The sequence below is a fragment of the Rhamphochromis longiceps genome, linkage group LG3 (assembly GCF_057381845.1).
Source record: "Rhamphochromis longiceps isolate RC_006_pf linkage group LG3, R_longiceps_female_GT1.1, whole genome shotgun sequence".
In the NCBI taxonomy this organism is placed as follows: Eukaryota; Metazoa; Chordata; class Actinopteri; order Cichliformes; family Cichlidae; genus Rhamphochromis; species Rhamphochromis longiceps.
The window spans coordinates 57,863,028-57,879,234 of record NC_140559.1 but is presented as its reverse complement, the minus strand read 5'-3'; the positions used below and the strand labels follow the sequence as shown (position 1 = coordinate 57,879,234).

General features: G+C 42.8%; 1 protein-coding gene across 1 annotated transcript in view; it reads right to left on the bottom strand.

Annotated features, from left to right (window-relative positions):
• Positions 1-16,207, bottom strand: part of nrxn2b (neurexin 2b) — a 655,677-nt gene that overhangs the window by 3,796 nt on the left and 635,674 nt on the right. The window contains exons 17-18 of the mRNA XM_085400466.1: positions 15,535-15,857; positions 9,189-9,267 (exon numbers count right to left, since the gene is read on the bottom strand). Of these exons, the coding sequence (XP_085256592.1) occupies positions 9,189-9,267; positions 15,535-15,857 (402 nt within the window). The remainder of the gene's footprint in view (positions 1-9,188; positions 9,268-15,534; positions 15,858-16,207) is intronic.

Genomic DNA, 16,207 nt, shown 5'->3' with positions numbered 1-16,207 from the left:
GGTGGCTTCTATGGCTCATTTCTAATTAGCTTAATCTGTATGCAAACCCTCAGGAGCGGCTGCAGAAAACTGATGCCTCTAATTCTTAACCCAAACTCTCAGTGCACTACACTACAGCGCACTGAGTAACAGAGTATTAAATAATACTGCTCAGTTTTTTATCATGACTCCCTCATGCCCACTTCCCTCCCAAACACCACACGTTAAACATGGGGGAATGATGTTCTTTTCAAACAGCCATCAACACAAATAACATTTAAAAAAAAGTCTTAATGAGCCAGAATTTCAGTTCAAGCCTCAGTTATGCAATTTTAGCCCAGTGCGAAATAAGCTTCGACTTTGCTTCAGTTCAGATTATTGGGGGGAAAAAGGTGCATTTAAGAGGAATCCTTGTATCATAGACTGAAATGGTTAGACATATCAGGAGTGTGTCAACAGGAAATAGAATATTAATAGCAGTAAATTTACACACTCAATTTTCTGTCCAGTGTTGCAAAAGGGTCAGTAAAGGAAACAGTTGAGAAGTATTGCAGAGTGAATTAGATTACAACACATCTTGGAGGGGGACAAAAGGGAAGGTAACAGCAAAACATAAGCAAAGAAATGCCAACATCACCAGCATAAAATCATGACTCTGGCTCTGTGTTCGATTGATGAGGTAAACCAGGGAGACTCAGTGGGAGAGAGTGGCTGGATAAGGCGTTTCAGGAATGAATGGGAAGGGAGGGGATGGTTAATAGGAGGTTCTGGGATTGTAAGAATTCCTCTGTGGCCTTTATTCAGCTCAGCAGCACTCAAACACCCCCAAACCCATTGGTCAGTTACAAAACCCCCACATTTTCACTTAAAGAATGGCAAAGGCTTTGTTAAAAAAAAAGGTAATGCATTGGGTTAACAAAGCCACTGCGACATATCAGCATATAACAACACACTTGAGAGAAACTCCTTGAAATAAAGCAAAATGTGAGAGCTGTAAAGGAGAAAGAAACTTAGTAATTCTTCAACCGTTCTAAGTTATTATTTCACCACCACTACTGGAAAGGCTAGTTTCCATGGCAATGCTCAAGTTATTTCTCTCCCATACATTTTCTGTCTGCGTTTGAGGGATGAGTTTCACCTTGAAGGCGAGAGGACAGCAGAGTGCGGCGGCACATTTGAGGAACAAAGCAGATTCACTTCGAGTAGGATTTCCCCCAGTGCGTTCAAAAGAAAGAAAGAAAATCTTTGTGTTTCGTAAGATAACTCGTCAAAGTCGCTCCAGCGAGGGGGGTGGGGCCAACGATTTGGGAACGCAGAGAAGATCGTTTCCTAGAGATACAGGACGCATGTGCGAGTGAGGGTGATGACGAGAAGACGTTAGCGCTGCTATCTTTACTCTGCCGTCTGTCTGCGTGGCGCAGATGCTGCGAGTGCAATTTCGAGCTTCATACCTGCTGCTCGGTGTGCAGCCTGCCCATTACTGAGAAGCTACCTCTGCTCACAGTGCGTCCTACTTACTGTACGTGCGGCTGACACGGCAAATAGATGCCCCTGTTACAATAAACATTTAATGTAATCCTCAGGAATCAGGACCACTGTGCTTCCCTGCTTAAAGTCTGCTTATAGGAGCCCCTCGGAGTGACGCTTACAATGGTTATTAAATATTTACGGGAGGCTCAGAGTCATCATGCACAAGTGTACATAGAAAGGATTGTTCAAGCAAGTGACCCACATCGCTCTGCTGTCCTCTTAGTTTTTAGGAGCCAAAGCCTGAAGGCCTCATGGCATTATCCCATATGACTGGCAGGCAGCAGCTCCTAGCAGAGTAATGAACCTCAGCCCTCATACACAGAGTGAGCCACATGTCAGACCTCCAGGCAGTTATCAAGTGAAACATCTTTTCATTTCCTGTTGTGCGACCTAAGCCTACTGCACCAATATTTAAAACCAATCAGCAACTTCAATTGGCTTTCCGACACTGCACTGTGTGGTCCCTGTATGCAGCTCTGGTGCTGTTAACAGCCAGGTTGGAAGGTGGGGTGGGTGGGGGATACATGTCACAAATCTCCCTGCATGTGTTCTCCTGCTGAAAGCTGCCAAGAACCACAGACTGATGTAAACCAGAGGAAACCCAGGAAAGTGAGCATAAAATATTTAGGTGAATGCGTATTATTTTACATCAAAGCCATCAGACCCAAACTGGGATTTACTGAGACCAGTTCTGATGCCAAAAAAAAAAAAAAAAATTAGGCATGATTCCCACGTGTGGGGGTCTGTTTCTTTAACATTCCCACTCTGTCATTTCAGCGTTAAAGCGGGAGAGACTCAGATATTCAGCCTGATTGATTGAGTTTGACTCTGTTGATTTGAACAGCTGAGGCAGACGTTTAGTCCACAATGATGAAATTCCTTTATCTTTACCCACATGCCTCTCCACTGCGTTGCCAGTGTGAGTCACCCCCACCCCTCCTATTTACTCAAAATAAGCACAGGGCAGATGGATACTGATGCATCCACGTCGGTCTCCTGACAAATATCGTTATTCTGCTGATCACATCACCCCGCTCACATCTATTTGAAATATTTAGAGCAAAAAGGTTGTTTGGAGTTTCAGCATTCTGTAATTCAGCTTAGATTAGGCTGCAGATGGAAAATCTAACTGCGTGTCCGAGCATAATATATTATCCCTTTCTTGCTTCTGAATCCCGCTACAATAGGTGGCCCTATAATCGGTGCAGGGAACAAACCTGCTTCTTTATATGCGGGGCTCTGTAAACTGCTGCTGCTGTTCTCAGGTGAAGTGACTTGTTTTGACAAAAAAGATATGATGCCCTGCTCATATTGTATCTCACTCAGAGTCACATATTGTGCAGCAATAAAGTCTCCAGTCTCCAATCTCCATGTCAGAGGTTCAGACAATCTGCAAACCATCATGTTTCTCCATGGTGCTCCGGGGCATTTGTTTACAATCTGAAGCTAAAGCGGCCAGATTTCCTACTCAGAATGCAACACAAGGAAAAAGGCCATCCTCCCTAAAACATTTGGTTCTAATTAGAATTTCAAAAACCACTTTTGTGTAGTTTGCAGAATATGTATAATTTTTTTGTAAATGACAAAAATGCACCATTGACCAGTAATGAAATAAAATGGTTACAGGCATGTGAATAATGTTGAGTAATGCATTCTTCGCTTGTGTGATTAGGCTGACTGAGCACCTCTGCAGTGACTGGGTATCCCGACTAAGACTGTGATCCATATTTTTGGTACTGTAAAATAACTCTGCTAATTAAAGACAATCACCTAAAGCCCTGCAACAGACATGTCCAGGCTGTACCCCCCGTCTCGCCCTATGGTAGCTGGGAGACGTTTCATTATAACTCATGCAAACTCAAGCATTCATCATGGAGCTGATGCGACCTTTACTCAATTGCATTATTTTTTTCCACAGAAAACGATCAAATCAGAAGGCTCGTTCCAAATCTGACCAATCAGACACAGTAGGGGTAGAGGCTTGGACAGTAACACTTGCCTGAACCCTGAAAGGATGATGTACCGCTTAGAAAGCATCCTGTCATGCAGGTTCAAGCATCCATACTGCTCAGGATCCAACCCGTGGAACCTATATTGATAAACTTGGGCCTGTTACTAGCTAAGAGCGATCAATAAAGCATCACCCTGACAAATAACTAACACCCAAACCCATCGACTTGGCTCTGAGTCACATTGAATGCGGAGGGGGACCGAGAGGCTCCAGGTCATCCCTCATCTATCACCCAATCTCTTATTTTCACTCCTCGGCCTAAGAAGAGCAATTCATAGGTTGTCTCTATAGCATGCTGTCTGATGAATTATTGAGGAGCTCCTCAAAGCTCTGATCTTGTCAGAGTAAAACCGATATAGAGCCTACAACATCCTGGGACTGATAAGTAGCTTGGAGAAAAGCAAAGTGAGGTCATGTCGGGCTAGAGAACAGACAGAACATGATATATGGAGACAAAAAGACACAGCTTTAATGTTGGACGGATAGAATCTCAATATGTTTGTTAGTGTGAAATATAGTTATTATATGTGTAGCAAATGAGTGTCCATATGCATCTTTGGAGACTTTTTCCTGTCTGTTCATTTTCTGCTCGGTATATTGAGCTTTGTAATCGAGGTCCACATTTCCTAGCTTGTCACCCTTCTGACAGAGACTCATTACAAACACTGAAGTATCGAAACCATAGCTCTAATTGGGTGATGTAATTAAGGCTCTCTAACAGTCAAAGTTTAATTAGCCTGGTGGGAACGCCAGGAATCGTTCATGGGAATTTCACTCTCTCCTTCACTTCCTCTTCCTTCTCTCTCGCAGGCTCCCTCTGTACCTCCGCTTCTCTCCTCTCCCCATTCCTCTGTTCTGCTTTGAGCGCAAAGGAACGTGATGCACATCTCAATGAAAGCCAGTCCTTCCCGCTCGTCTCCTCCTCAGGTCTTCTTCTCTGCACCCTGTGCTTTTGTCTATTTTGCATCCACTCTGAGCTTGTCAGCAAATGTGCAACAGCAGCTACCCCTCAATCACTGTCTGAGCGTTTCACGTTGAGGACTCTCATTTAGCGTGACACAGCCAAAACACTCCTCCACCAAATGCAGTTTTGGAAAAAAGGGAAAAGGAAAAAACAAGCTGCATCTCTTGAATTGTGTGTTGTGGTGTTACCAGCTGCAGGTAAGCAGATGGAGCTCAGCTGGTTGTATATATGAAGGAGTTGTATCGATCCTCATCAATTCATAACCACTGCATCTAGCTTTGCTTAACAGAATATCCACAGCTGCCTTTAAAATGTTTCTCTCCTTCTTTCCTGAAGGCAGTTCAATAACAGCGAGCCGAACACTCACATGTAATTGAAAACACTGGGAATTGGTCCTATCACACAATGACTAAAGGCCTGTGTTTGTGCAGCAGTGATGGAGGGGGAACATGCTTTGGAGACAATGTTGATTCTGCTCTCCTCGTCCACAGTTTTCACAGAGGCTTATCCGACCCCGCCGGCTCGCTTCGCTGGAACTCTCGTGGCATCTGGAAGGTGTGATACAGAGCACGCGCGCGCGTGTACGCACAAGCGCGTTCATTGTTGCTCGGGAGAGTCGGAGGCAGAGAGAAAACTTTACACCCACAGAGTGAGAGAGACAAGTGCCTGTGTGGAAAGGTGAGCATGTCAGACACCGTATGTGTGTTTGTGGGGGCGTGTGAGAGAAAGGGAGAGATAGTGAGTTGCATTTCCTCATGGGAGATTAAGCCTGGACATAGCATCCAACCAAAAAAAACTCTCATTTCTTCTTTTGATAAGAGGGGTATTGAGCAGAGGTGTGGACTCGAGTCACATGACTTGGACTCGAGTCAGACTCGAGTCATTAATTTTATGACTTTAGACTTGACTTGAAAAAATGTTCTAAGACTTGTGACTTGACTTGGACTTTTACACCAATGACTTGGGACTTGAATTGGACTTGAACCGGTTTACTTGAAAAGACTTGATATTTTACCCCAAATATAAAATTTAACATGCATATTATATAGAGATTGAAAATGTGACGTCATTCATGGGTAGAACCGCAAAGGATTCTGGGAACTCGTGGCAAGCGGTACTAGCGCACGCAGGCTTTCAATTAAAATCAGTTATACAGCGATAAAAAGAAACACAAAAATGTCAAGAAGCTGTTGTATTATTAACTACAATAGCCGGTCGCATGACAGCCACGGGAAGCCGACGGGTAAAGAGATCGGTTGTTATCGGATTACGTCGTTGAAGAGAAATTGTTCGAGCCATGTTTCCGAAGTAACAAAGACGCGACTGGATTGCAGCCATTCAAAGACCAAATATAACGTCCCAGAACCCTCCAGCTCACAGGTTAGTCTGCTCCAAGCATTTACACAAAGGTCAGTGTTTTTTAGTAGTTAATACGTCATTTTTCATAACATAATTGGTGATATAGGTTACAAGCAAGTCTGGCGCTGAACAGAAATTGTCGCGCTATGCTTCTTTGTTTATTGTGCATAAATAGTAAATTATCCTGACACAATATTGCGTTTCGCTTCTGTTATTATGGTACACTGACAAAAACACATACTTTTATTCACAGGATAAAACAGGTTTTTTGTATCACCAATTGTCCAGTACGATTACAGCATACAGTATTATTGTCACTGCTACATTTCTGTGATGGGTACCAGAAATTATTTCCACTACTAATTAATTACCGTTGAGCTCAAAGGTCCTATTAATAAACAGTTAAGGAATATGTATTTATGACGACAATTTGTGAGACTGGTAAACTTATGATACGTACGATGGTCTTTCGTTCTACACGGTGCATTTCAAGGTCCTGTACCCATCCGTCGGTAAACTATACCTGGGCTTGTTGCAGTGACCTGAAGTTACTAAACTTCATGAGTGTATGCACTCACTCCAAGAACCGTATGATTATAAATATGCATATAAATATGCTAAGATGAGATAGCTGACTTCATCCAACTAGCAAATGTTGTCCAGGCTACGTTGGTGATACAGTTTTTTTTTATGTGTATGATATTTTTGTCATGCGATTTTAAAGCCGGTCCTACAACCGCATCCAAGAATAACATGCAGCTTATCTCAGAACTGTCGGTGAAAATTATTCTTGGAGCTAGGTTTAATTGAGCTGCATTTTAAAGAGGTGCAATTTCACAATTTGTGTATATTTTCTAAGTTCACTATTTTGTCATGTGTTGAGAAAAACACAGATTTTAAAATTACATGGTCTAATATTTACATTTAGCATATAACTGCAACATTATTTTTTCTTTTTTTTTTTTTTAAAGACTCGAAAGGACTTGAAATTCAAAGTTTCAGACTTGTGACTTGACTCGGACTTTTACACCAGTGACTTGAGACTCGACTCTGACTTGCCTGACATTACTTGAGACTTGACTTGAGACTTGAGGATAAAGACTTGAGACTTACTTGAGACTTGCAAAACAATGACTTGGTCCCACCTCTGGTATTGAGTCTCTATTTCAGTCCCAACCACCTACAGAGAAAACTGCAGGAAAATGCTGCACTCAAGTTTCTCAGCACTGGTTCAGATCAGGTTCTCCCAACACAAACATACTGATAAATGTTGTAATCTGCTGCCATTTACAGTCCACCAGTCAAACCACTAATCCACAATCCTACAACAAACTTTTACAGTTATTCAAGGTAACTCAAGTGCTTTTCGGGGAGCACATACACTGCTTAACAAATTTATTAGACCACCAGTCAGTACCAGGTTTATGCTACAGCTGTCCTAACAGTACTGGTAATTACCAAAACCATTTCTTATGTGTCTGTAATGACACAAGATCTATTACTATAACAAGAAAATAATAATTTTCTTAAAGACCTAATATCACCCCAGCCTGGTTCTGCTGGAGGTTTCGTCCTGTTAAAAAGGTGTTTTTCCTTCCCACTATCACCAAAGCACTTGATCATAGGGGGATTGTCTGTTGGGGTTTTCTCTGTATTATTTCAGGGTCTTTGCCTTAAAAAAGTTGTTGTGATTTGGAAATGTATAAATAAAATTAAAGTTATCCAGCAGTATGCACAAGGCTCTTTAATCAAAATGATATTTTAATACTAAAATATAATTATTATATTTTAACATTTGAACTTAGTGTTTTGGAAAAAATAGAAACAAACAAAAAAGCACATCTTTGTTTTTCTTGAACAGTTTTAGTGGTTGAATATTGTCCTTGATTCATTTCTGGGAAAGCCCAGTGTGCCGGCTCAAATTCAGACATAAAAACATGAATATAGTTTGTTATTTGACTAATAAATAACAAAGTAATTTTTTAGTTTTAAACGTGTTTTTGACAGATTTCTAAAATATTTGTTTTTTCTCATTTTTATGACGGGTCATCAGATACATTATTAAGCAATGTACACTATGGCATTTCTCTTCATTTTTTCCCTTTTTCCATCATATAAAGCAGCGGTCCTCAACCCCAAGGCCTCGGACCGGTACCGGTCCGTGAGTCGTTTGGTACCGGGCCGCGAGAGTTGAGGCTCGGGTGTGAAATGTATGGTTTTCAGGGTTTTTATCGGTTTCCAGCGTTATTTTGTTATCGTTTTTATCGTTTACTCGGTTTTCCTGGGTCTTTTCACGTGTGTTATGAATAAATCTTCTTTTTTTCGGTACCGGTACTAGTTTTATTTTGTTGTATTTATCCGCGACACCTTGAAGGCCGGTCAGTGAAAATATTGTCGGGCATAAACTGATCTGTGGCGCAAAAAAGGTTGGGGATCGCTGATATAAAGCATGTTCTGCTGAAGCTACACAACGGTTTGCCCTATCTCAGAACATTAAGGCAGGTTTGAATAAAACCACACTTAGCTTATAGCTAGTAGTCGCTAGCAAGTCTTGTTTTATGCTCCAGGAATTTAATGTTTTCTATTATTTGACAGTGGCGTCATAGTGGCTCTGCTTTGATTAAAGGTTTCACCCACACCAGAGTCAAATCTGTGAACCCATTAAACACACAACTCTTGTCACTCAAGATCTTTAAGGATGAAATACTGCATAATTTAATGTGGACATGCATATCTTCTGACTCTTGGAGTTTTAGAAGCCTTGACTTGTAGCTGCACGAGTAATTTGAATCTCACTTTTTCACTGAACAGGCATGGTTCTTGGCAGTTTTTAAATATGGCCAGCTTATTAGTGCTAGAAACCACAGCGGCAAGGAGTAAAACACATGGCCTTTAACTTCCACCTCCTGACATGGTGTCAGAACATTGCTTGACCCTCTGTTCACACTAACAGTGCCTCAGCCACCAGGTCTGCCAAGCTACAGCTGTGCGCCATGCAGAACAAGCTGTGTTTCCACGTTGGAACTGTCCTGCCTTGTTAAAATCGGGGCAGGGGATTGGTGCAACAGCTGGGAAAATGCCAGGTATTACCACATGGCTGAGCAATTGACAGACCACAATGCTGCTGACTGCCTGCTGCTTTAAAAAGCAACAAGAAAAAAAACTCGGAGAGTACACATCTGGCCAATCAGAGCTGCATACAGGGGGGCTGCGCAGTCACAAGGTATCATTTAGAAGAGGAGAAAGGGACATTGAGGTAGTCTAGGTAACTCTGCTTTTGTGTTTCAGGCTGACTTTGTTTCCAGATAAAACACAACAAAGGCAGAACTCCCTGAGCTGACTCACCATTTCCAGGCTCGCACTCCTCCAAATCTTCGTCATCGCTAGGACATTCAGCCGATGCTACCAGGAGGTCGTCTGAATTCTGGAAGAACAGAGAGGGAGGAGATACAGTCAGGACAAATTTTATTTGTGTAGAGGATACACCGAATATCTAAGCGGATTAAGAGTCTCTGGAAGTCACAGTGAAGGTCTTCGGCTCCACCGATGCCTAGTCTCACAGAAGCGTGTGCAGCTGCAGTACGAGAAGCAAACTTCCGGGGAAAACTCTTATCTGTAACTCAGTTACAACATGAAGATTTATTGTTGAGCAGTTGTGGCACAAGAGCTGAAAATATGGAGGTGGCAGTGCTTTATGAGCAGCACCCGTGTGTAGTTATGTAACAAAAGATGGAGAGCTCGAGGGAAACCAAAGTGAAACAATCTCTTTCTGACCCAACGCCGCCGATCAAAGAGGTGCAGCTTGTCGAAACAGCGCGTCAGCTCCAGTGAGTGGGCAAAAGTGTCAGACATTGAAGGCTCTATTGCACAATTGTTTTTACTTTTCAGCACATGCAGTAGATTATCTCCATTATGGTCTCTATAGGATTATTTTTGACCTTGAGCTTGTAGACATTTGAAGTAGGCGATAAAGAAAGCAGTAGACATGGAGCCTGTTGTGCCAGGTTTACAAGTACAGCGGGTACAACAGCGGGGGTCTTGAAATGAAAGCAGATTAAATCTGACAAGGTGGTTCCAATTTAGTAGCCCAGGTTTGTCCTCACTGCTGCATGACTCACACAGCTGCGTGTCTAGACACCCAAACATCCTGCCCTCGCCTCCTCTCAGCCTCTGGTTGTTATTCAAGATGGGGGTCATCTGATAGAAAATGGAGGGCTTTTATCAGCATAACTGATTCACTGCCTCGCAGAGTTTTCGCTCTGTTATTAATCCATGGCACGGGCATAATCATTTATTAATTACGCTGTGTCCATTTGAGTGTGTGTTCACATCACCTAGCTCTGTCAAATGGTCCTAATGATCCCGTTTCAGTTTCCCAGCAACATCTCCATCACGCATGCACTTACATTCGTATTCCATCCATGCAGCTGCTTCGATATAAACAGCGCATAATGAATCCTTTAAAATGTGCACTCCTTTAAATTAAACAACCAGGACATCAATAAATGCACACGTCGGGCTGTGTTTGTGGCCATAAAAGCTAAAAGAAAAGAAAAAAGGAGTTTTTATAACACAATGTCTTACTGATTGAATTTCAAAAGGTTTTTTTCAGCCTCCTGGAGTTATGATGGCTGTAATTTCGTGCAACATCTGTGACACACTTTTAAACCCCAATTTACCTGACCCCCCTGGAACATCCAAAACAGCCCCGCTGACTATCTCCAAGCAGCATCCACAAGGACTTTGAACCATCTTCTATCCATCCAGACAAATCAGAGAGAGATGGCAAACACCTGGGAGTGCTCTCAGCTTAAGACAGCAGCAAGGGCGAGGCTTGTGATCTTAGTTTTATAACATCCTGACACCAAATTTGGGTCAGATCGAGACAAGTGATGACTTCCAACTGTTTCATGGAAACCCACAGTATCAAGGGGTAAAAAAGCAGAATAAATCAGACCCCCGCATGCACATCAAAAGGTAGATCTTTTATTCTAAGCATCAAAGCACATTATTCCACTATGATCAAAGCTACAGCGCGGCGGGTAGCTCAGAGCTTTTGGAGAAATTGAAATTTAAGTTTCTGCTCATATATAGTTAGATTCTGCCACTCCTGTATTAATACACCATTGCCATGTTTGTTTTTTTATCCATCTGAAGAACAGGAAAAACAACGAGGCAACAATTCCTAATCTGACCACATGACTGTGACGGATCTAGAGCAAGGATGTTAAAGTCACATCATGAGCCACATACAGCTCACTTCGATCTTAAGCGGCTGGACTGGCGAAACTTCCATTTATGCTGACGTACAGAAGTTTAAGTGCACATTTATTCACTGAGATATTTCAATATAAGAAAAAGAAATGCAATGGAAGAAATCTATCAGCACAACTCTTTGGGCTTGAATTATGAAAAAATAAATGTGTAAAGTTACAGAAAGTTCTGCGAACTCTGACTGTACTGTAAGTATAAAAATGAAAGCTTTTGTTAACTGACAGAAAATGTTTACTGTAGATACAAACATTTGGGGTTTAAAGGATGAGGCACAGTCCATAAAACTGTTGTATACTTACACTTCTTCTGTCTCAAATAGGTGAACCAGACATGGCCACTGAACAGGCAGGGAGTATCTGGAATCATGTAGTTCCATGAGGACCTTCTCTTTTTGCATTCTTTTCTTTTTAGGTGGAAAAAAGTTTTTATTTTGACAAAAACAAGCAAATCGCTAAAGTAAACCAAGCTACCATCACCTCCTGGGTGATTTACAGCACCATATAATTCAAAATGATTAGTCAATAAAACCCAGAAACAAAAACCTAAAGATTTGTGAATTAATCTAAACTTCTTCCAGAAAAGTTGGTTTTCTTAATTATCTGATTTTTAGTTTTCAACTGCTATTAATGCTGCACATAACAGACTCTTAAGTGGCATTATTCAATGTTTCCTGCTGTATGGACCTTGTCATTTAATTTCTGTTTCACCAAAGAACCAGCTACTTTTCTAATACAGCTGTCTATGCTTTGGACTGAAGGTTTAACTGGCTGCAAAATAAGTCCCGAGTTTATGATCTAAAGTGTCGAGTCTTATCGAACACAATGTGATGTTTATTTTGTAAATTATTTTCTGAATCAGTGTCAGGAAGGATGGTAAAGCAGGGTTGGGTGGGCGTACATTGGGACTGACAAGTTGTCTGTGAAGGTTCTCAGTCATCCAGGTCATCATAGTCAAAGGAGCTTGCAAAGAAAAGCGTCTGGACTTCTTTAAGTTACTTGAAGACGTTTCACCTCTCATCCGAGAAGCTTCTTCAGTTCTAAGGTCAAATGGTGGAGAGTCCCAGATATAAACCTAGTGGGAGTAACCCCCCACAGAGGGACAAAAGGACCCCCTGATGATCCTCTAATCCACTGAGCCAAGGTGTGAAACTGGGTGTGGGCCCCAATCAGCCAGAGTTTCGGGTGAGTTCATTGTGAAACCTGGCCCCACCTTATCATGCGAATTCCTGAGATCAGATGGCCCAGGATGTGAGTGGGCGTTAAGGCGTCTGGGAAGGGATCTCAAAACTGGATTATAGATGGAAGCCATCTATGTCCACTGTGAGCGACCATCTTTGAACAGAGGCGGTGGTTTACGACACCAACTCTCTGCCATCTATAATCCAGTTTTGAGATCCCTTCCCAGACGCCTTAATGCCCACTCACATCCTGGGCGATCTGATCTCAGGAATTCGCATGATAAGGTGGGGCCAGGTTTCACAATGAACTCACCCGAAACTCTGGCTGATTGGGACCCACACCCAGTTTCACACCTTGGCTCAGGCGATTAGAGGATCATCAGGGGGTCCTTTTGTCCCTCTGTGGGGGGGGTCACTCCCACTAGGTTTATATCTGGGACTCTCCACCATTTGACCTTAGAACTGAAGAAGCTTCTCGGATGAGAGGTGAAACGTCTTCAAGTAACTTAAAGAAGTCCAGACGCTTTTCTTTGCAAGCTCCTTTGACGACTGACAAGTTGGTACCATAACAGCACACGGGCTCTAAGTCAGATCCTCCCCCTTCAAATTAGACCTTCAAAAATAGAGCTTCACAAACCAATGGATAATGTCACATTGGCTACGCCTGTCTTCATATACCCTGTAAGATTGTGACTCACGTATCCCAAATTTTCGCCAGGCACAGTGATAGTCTGTGATTCTGATTGAGTTTGAGTCGTGTATGGGTTTTTGCTCCGTCTTGTCTGTTCAGCTTCGATACACACCGCTGCTCGCACTAAATACACTGTTTTCTTCCATTTCCCCCTCAACTGCTGTTCCTGCCACAAATATGAAAACAAACAACACTTCCAGTTCACCACAGGCACGTTCCCAGGACAGAGCCTGGTGTTTAAAAGAGCAAATATAAATGATTTCATACAGTCTGGTGCCTCTCAGCTGTTGTAAAAATCAATGTAATCCTCCACCCTTCAAGAGGTTTTGCCTAATTTTGCTAGACTACAGCTGTGTTCACAGTTATTCTTTTGTTGCTTTATTCTGTCTTTCCTTTGGGTTGGGGGACAGAGGAGGTACCACACCTGGGACCACCTGTATGATCAGCGCTAATGTTTTTAGGCTTTTCTACACACAGAAAAATGCCTGTTTGATCATTAAAGTACATGCATAGTGACTCATAGGTAACATCTTTTGATTCGCCAGCATATATCCTTAATGCTATTTTTGTCTATTGTGGCAATACACTTGGTTGAGCTAGGTGCATAATAATCATAAAGATGGAGCCATTAAAATGTGTGTACACTATCTAAAAAATAGAGTCTTAGCAATAAAAAGCACTCTAAAGGTGGAACCGTGCTTTTTTATGACCCAACATAAACATAAGTCAGCAAATGGAATACACATTAAGGCTTGTAACAACCAAAAGGCAGACAACACTCAAGAGTCCTCTGCTATCCTAAAATGCTTCCGGATAATTTATCGAGCGGGGCAGTCTGGGGCTGCCAATTTCACATCACAGACAGATGCTTTTAAAGCTCGCTATACGCTCAACGTGGAGAGCAGGTTTCGCCAAGAAGTCTGGAGGCCAGAGACACTGAACCGAGTGCATCGTACATGCGGCATCTTAAATCCATGTTCCACTGATCTCATGTTTAAAGAGAAGAGAGAGAAACACTAAATCACAGACCAGCTGATTGTGCCAACTGGGCACAATCAAGATGCTGTTGACTGCGAAGGAGCTCTGACAGGTTTTAGGTCCAAAACTTTTTGTTTGTACTTCCGTGGCAGCGATAACCATGACTGAGACAAGTGCACCTTCATATTTTGTCAACTGCCATCAAAGTATTAGTTTGATGAGCCTGTGGAGGCCTCATTAAGGCTGACTTTTATCAATGTACAAGAAAGCAAGAAAAACAGTTGCTGCAAAACTAAAAGTTTTCTTTAATCTGGGTGCTCGCAGTATAACTTTGCATCTATTGTGCAGCGGTGCCAACAGCTTCACCTTATCTTTAGTCTAATTGGAACTGCCACATTTAACCAAAATGAGGCACAATAGGAAGGTTTGAGACGATGATAAAAGGACAAAGATCTAAACACATTCTGGATCTGCTGATCATGGTTTTCAGGGAAGAGTGTGAGTGGCTCGCTGACTGATCTCAGATATGCCTCTGTGGACATGAAGAGTGCTAATGAACACAACTGAATAAGAGGAAAGCACTAGTAATTGGCACCGCGCTTTTGTGTTTTCCGCGACACCATAAAAGTATGCCATAGAGCTGAAATTGAAAGTATGGAATTGACAGGTTTTAAAGCTTTCAACTAATTAAGGTACAAAATCTCTACAGCGCCAAATATAGCTGACGTACAGTACATCCACGAGCATGGGCGACAAGCTTTCAGCGCTTCCTCTCATGGCCTGGATCACACTTTTTTTTGCACAGCACACAGTTTATAGCTAATGATGCTGGATGTGAACTGGAGCGTATTCCCCTCCTGGATCTTGTTATTAGGTCTTTTTATGATGGCCCGCCTCTTCCATCTTCTTGCATGTGGGCAAGGAAAAGGTCCCCTACTGTTTGCTAATTGTTGCTTTCCGTGCTGGTAATATGTGCCTTTAGCCCATGTGGATAATCATCAGAGCATAAATCACAGCCTCTCACATGCGCACGATGTAGACTCGTAAATGGAAGTTTATTGTTGGTGCTCTTTGTGTAGCAAGATTTCCTTCTCGAGATGGTCCTGCCTTCGACCAGCGAGCAGTGATTTCTAGGATCCCGGTCAGCCACATCTTCTTAAAGAAAATCAAAACCGCAGTGTTGATTGGTCTAATGGATGGATCAAACAGCTGAGGGCTGTTTGACCATCTGAATACAGCTGATGGCTAACAAGGGGAAACTCGCACACAGCACAGAGCTGAGAATGTGACTGTTTGACCTTGTAGCTGACATCTGATTTCTTTTGAAATCTCTTCATGTAAGAAGAACCATCTGGTTACTTGGCTATGCTGTTTAATCTTTCAAATATTGTTTTCAGCAGTTCGAGGATTTTGGGGAAACTTTAAAAAGCCAATTAAAACTAACTGGCAATGGTCCATCACAATGCACAGCACCAGAGCATCTTCTTGCCTCGGTGACTCAAACAGCAGCCTTTTGATTTTTCTCTATGAATCATATAAACAAGCTGGCATCACTAGCTCACTTTGCTCACCTGTGTCACACTGTCCCTCATGGTTGGCGAGCGCTGTTTGCGGGTGGTGGTTGTGGCCATGGTGGTGGTTGTCTCCATGATTGTGGTGGACATATCAGCCAGCGGGGTGGTGGAGGTGGTGTCGGTAGTCAGCACCGAGGGCACGTCACCCACCAGCCTCAGGTTGCCCTGGGTCTGGACGTTGGGGTCGCCCTCGGCTGCTAGTTTGAGGACCTGCAGGCCGTTGTAGTACAGGCCTGAGATCTGGCCCTGGAAGTGGCGCCCTTTCTCTCCACCACCGATTTTGATGAACGCTTGGCTGTTGAAGATGGTCAGCTGGCGACCTAATATGCGACAGATGACAAGACGGAGGGAAGAAGGAGGAGAGAGAAGCGGAAAGAAGAGAGGTCATGAAAGAGGGGAAGGAAAGAAAGGGGCAAAGAATACAAATCAGGTCATGATCTTCAGGTGAGCTTCAACATGAAACACAGTGAATCGGAGGAGATAGGGGGAGTGTTTCAATCACAAGGGATTTCCTGGGTAACACTTTAGGGAGATTGGACCCTGGCTTGCTGCAGTTGCAGTCATTATGGAGCTAGTCACGTGGCACATTCCCAGAAAAGCACCCTGAATCTGGCAGTCAAATAGATTGCAGGAGCAGTCGCGGATTGACCCTGAGACTGAAGGTTCACAG